The sequence below is a fragment of the Triticum dicoccoides genome, chromosome 7B (genome assembly GCF_002162155.2).
Source record: "Triticum dicoccoides isolate Atlit2015 ecotype Zavitan chromosome 7B, WEW_v2.0, whole genome shotgun sequence".
In the NCBI taxonomy this organism is placed as follows: domain Eukaryota; kingdom Viridiplantae; phylum Streptophyta; class Magnoliopsida; order Poales; family Poaceae; genus Triticum; species Triticum dicoccoides.
In genome coordinates, this window is record NC_041393.1 from 666,845,298 (window position 1) to 666,853,681 (window position 8,384).

The 8,384-nt window shown below is 43.0% G+C and overlaps 1 protein-coding gene across 1 annotated transcript; it reads left to right on the plus strand.

Moving 5' to 3' along the window:
- The first annotated feature begins 5,910 nt into the window (after positions 1–5,910).
- On the plus strand, positions 5,911–7,881 carry LOC119339344. Its single transcript, XM_037611446.1, has 3 exons — positions 5,911–6,093; positions 6,240–6,444; positions 6,539–7,881. Exons 1-3 carry the CDS (start codon positions 5,911–5,913, stop codon positions 7,657–7,659), a joined length of 1,509 nt encoding a protein of 502 aa, XP_037467343.1. The 3' UTR covers positions 7,660–7,881.
- The last annotated feature ends 503 nt before the right edge of the window (positions 7,882–8,384 follow it).

The window sequence follows — 8,384 nt, forward strand, 5'->3', positions numbered from 1 at the left end:
GATGCACTTACAATAATGACTTATCACCTCGCAGTTTAGTTCAGCCCCGGGACAGTAGTAGGTGCTGTCTACCAAGCACCGGACATGTTTGCTTGGATGGAAATAAGCTGTCAATAGAAACTAGTTGTCAACTATTTTTAAATAAACAATATAAATTACTTAATAAAATTGGTTGAGAAACTCACATAATGGTAGAACTGGAGGCGTCTGCACATCAACCCAGATGTCGATATTACCTTTAATTTCATCTTCCGGACGAATATCAAAAGTGATACGCATATTAGGCTCAAATGCATAAGCCTTGCATAGTGCTCTCCAATTTTTGCATAATAGGAGTAGGTGTCTGCATTGTATAATTTTGCGGCAAAAGTATAACCATGCTCGGACCTCTAGTGAACTCTCTTTACCTCCATATTGTCCATAGTATTGAAACCAATCTTATCCGAGACATAAATTCTTGCATGGTAGGGGATATGCTAGTAGAATTGTAAAAAATTAAAATTATAAGTTGAAGCAAAAGAAGCAGAAGTCATGCTTAATTACGAAAAAAGACTTGTCGTTGTGACTTACTATATCCACTTCGAAGGTCTCATCCAGCATGATGTTAAAGCGCCTACCACCAACTAGGTGAGGCCTTTTGCAGAGGCCGCGGTCGTCTTCGCAGTATTCGCACATAACGAATTCCCTTTCATCGCCATGCATTTCCTATGTTAATATTTGAAACATTGAAAATCGATCAAAGGCAACTACCAGGAAACTCAACACACAGATCACTATTATGCAATATGCAACGGGTTGACTTTAGGTCTGTCGAGTCTTCCTTCCTAAATTCTTATCTCACGTATATAGTCCGGATTCTTCCACTCTCATATTTCGACCATCGGTGATGGTTGCTATTCCTCCTTTCCCTAGTGCATTACAAATATCTAACACAAGGAAAAGAAGGAGAAGTGACCCGCACGACAACAGTCGGGATTCTTCCTCTCTCATATATATACATATACATATACATATACATAGGGAAAATCAATCCTACCACCTGGTGGTAGTTACCCCATATGTCTCATATACTACCATGTGGTACTATATATACTACTTTATTATTTTAAATATATTCGTATAATATATATAAGATATTTCAAAACAAGTTACATGAAAAAATTGCATATGAGTCCATAGTTTTTGTTATATTTTGAAATACGTACATATTTGTACGTCAAAAAGAGCATACTCAAAACATGGTATATACTATCTAAAAATTAGTACATATACTACCTAATCATTGTTATATACTACATACTACACACACATACTCTTGATTTCAACAAATACTACATACAACATACAAAACACAATATATATATATATATATATATATATATATATATATATATATATATATATATATATATATATATATATATATGGTGGACACTCTCCCTCACTGAAAGACACACAAGGAACCGAAACAGACCTAAAGTCAACCCATTCCATATATCGAGCAATTACATAAAAATATCATTGAATTCCCGTTCTGGCAAATCACAAGCACTCGGTATGTCCTACATTGTAGCACAAGTCATGCTAAAATTCATGAAAAAAATCGGCATGACCTTTGCTAAAGACAAGACATATCAAGCGCCTGAAATTTGCCAGAACGGAAACGAATCAACATTCCAGCGAAACATAGGCCACTCGGAGGTACATTGAAAACAAGAACACCAAGACATCCTCTATATTCAGAATGCATCAACATCGACATTAATGACTCGACGACTAGCACTAGCATTTTCATCATCGACATTTACAACACATTATCATTTGGCTATTCTCACCTAGAGGTCTTAAGGGGTCGACGATGGGGACGACTGTGGGGATGAGGTAGGGGCAAATACTTTATTTCTGCATAAACAAAAAATATATAAAAAATATATTAACTACTTACTATAAATAAACTAGCTAGTTCTATTAAGCACTTACCATAAATAAACTAGTTCAATTAAGCACTTACTATAAATAAACTAGTTCTATTAAGCACTTACTATAAATAAACTAGTTATATTAACCACTTACTAAATAAACTATTTCTATTAAACACTTGCTAAAAATTAAACATTGTTAACCTAGCCAACCAGACCCCTATGCTCTAAACCCTACTGCCCTAGTTAAACCTACTTCCGTAACTAAATGTTTTCTCTAAACTAAATTTTTGCTCTAGCCTAGCTAACCTAGTTAACCTAGCTGGTTAACCTAATGAACCTAGCTAGTTAACCTAGATAATTAACCAAATTAAACTAGTTAACCTAGCTAGACAACCTAGTTAACCTAGCTAGTTAGGGAGGTATGAGGAGGAGGAGGAGGAGGAGGGAGGAGTGAGGGGCAGTGGGAAGAGGGAGGAGAGAGGAGGAGGGTAGTGGGAGAAGGGAAGAGGGCGACCGAAGGCGGAGGGAGGAGTGAGGAGGGCGCAGCCGGAGGAGGAGGAGGAGGAAGTGCCGGAGGAGGAGGAGGAGGGCGTGACCGGAGGAGGAGAGAGGAGGGCGGTGGAAGGAGGAGGGAGGAGGGGGCACACCAAGGAGGAGGACGGCGGCGACAATGCATTGACTATGGCGACGAGGGTGGAGAGGGAGAGTGAGAAGAGTAGATGAGAGGGAGAGTGAGAGGGTCGGCCGCGCGGGGAAGACGATAAGTTAGGGTTAGTAGCAGCGCGGGTTGGGGACAAGCGCTACTACTACAGAGCATAGCAGTAGCGTTGGACAACGATCAGCGCTGCTGCTAAGTGGGGCTAGCCATGTGCACCCAGTTCAAGCTTAGCATCAGCGTGTGTTAGCAAAACGCGCTACTGCTAAGAGGATAGTAGTAGCGCCTTTTTCCTGCCACACGCTACTACTAAGTAGCAGTAACACATCATTTTATCCAGCGCTACTGCTAAGATTTTGTGTATAAGATATTCCCTAGTAGTGCTTGGCCACAACAGTGAGAAACATGACTTTACAAATGCTATTCTTATTTTGCATGGTGCACACGGGTTTAGGTTCTTCTGGTAGTAAATAATAGGTGTTCATCTCTCTTGTCATATCATACCACTTCTCATCGATATAGACCATGTATGTCATTGTCTTGAAAAGAGGATGGGGAGTTGAGATCTAATGCTCATCGAGCATGGAGATGCAAAACTTTAATCTTGCAATTTTATTATCTGTCTTGAGGAAAGGTTTCACGGTACTAGTGATGCGCTTCATCTCACCCAACTGGAATCTCCCGTGTAGGGTCGAGTGGGGAACACCCAGAGACCTTGCTAGAGCTCGAACTTCTCTCCTTTTGTTGAGTAGGACTGTCGATATCCTTTACAAATCCAGATCTTTCCTCTTTCATCCACTTCTACCCTTCTTTCTGTTTGAGGCATCTGCTTCTTGGCCTTCTACAAGCTATTGAGTTGCTTCTAACCATATTCTTTGAATAAAGCATACACTTGTATTCAACAGGCTTGCAACGAGCTGCTTGTCCTCTGGGAAAATATCTCCCTGTCTGTTCTTGATTACTCTCAAAGCAAAATAAACACCAAACCTTTCCTCATTAGACAGGTTTACTGCATTTCTTCTTATTGCTTCCCCTTGACCAACTACTTCCTCCTGATGAATCTTCTTGATGATCTCTTGGAGGACTGAAGTTGAGATCCTAGAACATCTCCTCTCTTGTTAAAAAGGAGCAAGAAGTCAACTAGCTATTACAACTAGTACTAGATCATGAAAATGAAAATGCAAACTTTGTCAAACACTTAAAATACTTAAGACTTTGAAATTTCGATTTGATGCATGAGAACATTGATGAATTTAAATGTTCTACTCCTGAAAAATGAATATTCCCTATACTACAAGTTTAGCTGAATTTGACTAAATACAAGATCATTTAGGAGTACAAGAACATTTTTAATTGAATTTGTTTATAATTTTGTTTAAGAATAAAAGTGGCAATGTTTGATTAGCAAGTTTCCTGATTAGGCTATTATGGAAGTATCTTAATATGGTCCAAAACATGAGAAAGAAAAGGGAGAAAACTTAGGAAATTCACAAAATATGTTTTGAAGTGAAACCCCTAAAAGCTCAAATTCCTTTGTTTGTTTAGGGCTTTGGTGATATATGCTACACTGTTGAAGTATGCATGTATAAACCAGTTTTATCCCATCACACATGCATTGTAATTATTGGACGTGTATGCATGCCTAAGCTTCCAACCGTAAAATCATTGACTCACATTCAACATGACATGTTTGATTAGCAAGATATGAAAATGGCAACGAATTTAGGAGTACATAAACATTTTTAATTGATTGATTTTCAGAATTCATCATGCATTCCAACCAAAAATTCAGTTTGCAAACTTAATTAAATTGACTGAGTTGCCGACAAACTATACATTGGATTCGCTAGACTGAATTTGACAACACTGAATTCAGTGTCAAGTGACAACAACACTTGACAGAACTTATGGAAACTAAGTGTTTAACAAAAACATTTGAATTCAGTGTCAAGTGTTTAAATCCACTTTGTAGCAGTGAATAAAAAATGAAAAGTGTCTAATTTAGTGTCAAGTGTCTAATAGCAAGTGTCAACTGCACTTGACATATGAATTCAGTTTGTAGCAACACTTGACTCAATTTAGTTGTAGCAATGCTTCATTTGTAAAACACCGAGTCAAGTTAAATTCAGTGGCAATCCTTTTCTTAGTTTTGGATTAAAATTATGTTATATTTAGTGGCAAGTTAAATTCTAAAGTAAAATACGGTTTCAAGAATTCTTGAGTTAAATTTTGTGCACATAATTTTTTCCATGGCAACCTGGTCATCTTCTTGGTTTTGCAGATCTTCATGATTTTGCTGATCCTCCTCCTCCTACAAAGGAGTCAAATTCAAATCGGGCATCTCTTCGAGCTGCAGCTTGGGGGTAGAGGCTCGCGCTCGAGAGGAGGAGCAGTGCCCAGGCGGAGGAGCTAGAGCGCACCGGAGCTGATGTGTGCCAAGGCAGAAGGAGCTGGAGCGCGCCCATGCAGAGGAGGAGCGCGACTAAGCAACAGATTTACTGTGAGGGCATGTTGGAGGAGTTATGGTGCCCGTTGGGAGGGCGCCCTGAGTTGTGGGGAGGAGCCCGAGCTCGTTGGGAGGGCGTCACCTTGAGCCGCGTGAATGCTGCAGGGATGAGCCCGAGATGGGGGATGTGCAATCAGATTGAGATTTGAAATTAAAAGGGCTTGATTATAAAATTCATGTTTAGTATGTTGTCCCCTTACGACAGATATTTCAAGACCGAGGGAGTACGATGGATCAAGAATATGTTTTGTCGCTGGTTCTCTTGATCCTATCTTTCTTGCAGTGCGAGGCGGCAGCACAATGCCGCACGAAAGCCTTTACCTTTTCCAGCTTACGTGCTTCCCCGGCCTCCATCATGCTCACCAAAGACAAGCTCCGCCTCGATAGTCTACTCTACGTGTCGGTGAGATCTGGCATCCCAGCCACCGAAGTGGACAGCACCACTAATGCCTCATAAGGGTTTAAATTCCTAGCTTTTGTAATTGTAGTATGTTTTTGGATAGTATTTTTTATTTATTTTATGTTTTAGGAGATTTTTAGGATGGTACATTTGTGGAATTGTGACACTTTCAGTTTAGAGCAACTCTAGTAGATCCTGCAAAAATGTGTCATCTGAAAATATTATACAGCTACCGCGAGGCACCGGGTAGAGCAGATCCCGTAAACCCGTAATGTAAAAGTCTTTTTCCTCCTTTTTCTCCTCACGCTTCTTCTTCCTTGGAACACACGCATGGTCAAACTCGAACTCCAGCCGGCCAGAACGGTGCCGCTCCGGTCTGCTGCCTGCTCCGGTCCGCTGCTTGCTCCAGCGACACTCCGGCGCCGCTATGGCCCGCCATGTGCTCCGGCAATGCTCCGGCCAGCCGTTATCGAGCTCCTCCGCCTGCTCGCTGCTCGCGTGCGGTGTCGTCAGGACCCTGCTCCGACCGGCTGCTACCGAGCTCCTCCGCCTGCTCGCTGCTCATGTGCGGTGTTGCCAGCCCCCTGCTCCGGCGTTGACCGCTTTACAGGTTCCCTCAAGAACGACTCGAAAACTCGAAATATGAGGCATGGTTGCTCCAATATACGAAATCTGTAAAAGAAAATACGGGATCTGCCATTTAGAGGATCTATTCGGTGCGTTTTGTGCAAATTTAAAGGTTTGACTTGTTCTTAGCCCAGTGTACTACAAACGTATAGACGGCCCATTCGCCAAAAAAGAAGTGCCAGTCCCGTGGGTTTCAATCCCCTCCCCGGCCCATTCGCCATCACTCCCCCATCCCCTCCCCCGTGCTCGACGGCGCCGCCGGAGCTTTCTTCTGCCGCCGCGCCATGTCCACCCCAGCTGCTCGATCTCGCCCCTCGGAGGACGGACGGATCAGGTACGTAAAGTATGCATCGCCATGAATCATCGCGACCTTCCTCTCCCTTCTTCACCCGATCTCCTAACCTTATTCCCCATCGTTATGTGTGCAGGTCCTCCTCTTCGCCTCCCAGCGGCAGCGAGACGACGGCCGAGAGACTCACCGACGACCTCCTCGTCGAGATCCTCTCGCGCGTGCCCGCCAAGTCGCTCTGCCGCCGGAAGCTCCCCCAAGCACTGGCTCGGCCTCACCAACGACCCCAACTACCGCCGGAAGCTCCCCCGGACCCTGACCGGCTTCTACCAGGGGAATCAATTGGTAGATTCAGGTGTTCCTTTCACCAATGTCTCGGGGAGCCGCCATCTCACACATCCCACCTTCCTGCCCAACCGCCGGCAGGTCAAGGTCATGGACTGCTGTAACGGCCTCCTTCTCTGCTCCTCATACGTTGCTGGCGACCATGGCGACGAGTTCCGGTACATCGTGTGCAATCCCGCCACAGAGGAATGGGCCGAGTTCCCGTACTGCGGCTATTCCGGCCTGTCGGCTGCTGAACGCTTGTGTTTTGATCCAGCCGTGTCCCCTCATTTCCATGTGTTTTTGTTGCCGGTGGCCGATATGGAGGACCAACATAGCTACTGTCTTACTGGAGTGCATGTCTATTCATCTGAAACCGGGAGTTGGGTTCATAAGGAGAAGAGATGGTGCGGCACCATTGATGTCGCTAATGACCGGTCAACTGTTTATCTTAATGGTTTTCTGCATTTCTGTGCCATTGTTGATGGTTCTGCCAGTCGTCTAGCTGCAGTGGACAAGGAGGGGAAAGCAAGGACTAACTTCCGTGTTCCTGATGGTCTGGATGTTGGTTTTATTCAGCTGTCACAGGGCTGCCTGCATTATGCTGGTTTTAACACAGATGATGATGATGATGTTCGATTGCTTGTTTATGTTCTTAAAGACTATGACCACAAAGAATGGATACTGAAGCATAGCGTCGAAACTTCGCATTTGCTTGGAGGGCGACACGTAGACCTTGATGAGGACTTCGATTGGATTGCAATTCATCCAGAATGTGACATGATCTTGTTTTCTGTGGCCCAGGAGGATATCACATTCATGTGCTATGATATGGATAGTGGACAAGTTAAAGTGATGTGCAATCTTGAAGATAGCAAGCAGGCATATTTTCCGTATGTGCCACTATATGAAGAGTTACAATCATTGCACAAGTGATGTCTTATTCGTGCTATGGAGCAGTGGGCATGGTATGTCTGCTTGAATTTGGTCCTCTTTTCTCTGATGTATTTAAGTTTGGAGCAATGCTGGTTCGTTCTGGGGGCACTGCCGCTGATTTCTCTCTCGGATTAGTTATTCAAAGTTCCAATGCACCTTCTGTTGTGTGTACTTGTTTTGTCTTGATAGACCAATGGTTCTGGACAACGGGAGATTGTGATACACTTTGGATGATTACATTATCACTTCTTTTGGTGCTATGTTTGTCCTGGCTTTTAAGTAGGTTATTTTATCAGCAGAAAATCACAGCCACAATGATGCTGTTGATAGGAAATGTTATAATGTTCATCCTGCCATTAGATAACTTTTGACACAAAATTGCTTCAGAAGACTAGAAAGATATCCTCTTTATTTATGGGTTTTGTTCGCATAGGTAGGTTTAAAGAGTTTAAAATAAGCGACACTGGGCACTTGCCATGTTAGTCTTGCCTATAATGGTGCACATACACTCCAGTCCAACACAATTTTGCTGTGTTAATAAGAGGTAATTTGACTTACCACTGAAGGGTTTGCCTAGCGCGACTATGTTCAACTCTTTCGGATGATTGATGCTGAGAAGGCCATTATTGAAACTAATTTCTTTAGCTGGTCAACCTATGTACGGCTAGTATTTCGAGCAGAGCTGCAATCTTGTTCTTATGCACATTCAGGAGCTTAATAGGGTC

What these genes read in the sequence shown, in the direction of transcription:
- LOC119339344 (XM_037611446.1), top strand. Translation starts at nt 5,911, where the DNA reads ATGGCCCGCCATGTGCTCCGGCAATGCTCCGGCCAGCCGTTATCGAGC. An exon ending in CGGCGTTGACCGCTTTACAG is followed by an intron (nt 6,094 to 6,239) that starts GTTCCCTCAAGA and finishes ACTTGTTCTTAG; the next exon opens with CCCAGTGTACTACAAACGTA. An exon ending in TCGGAGGACGGACGGATCAG is followed by an intron (nt 6,445 to 6,538) that starts GTACGTAAAGTA and finishes TTATGTGTGCAG; the next exon opens with GTCCTCCTCTTCGCCTCCCA.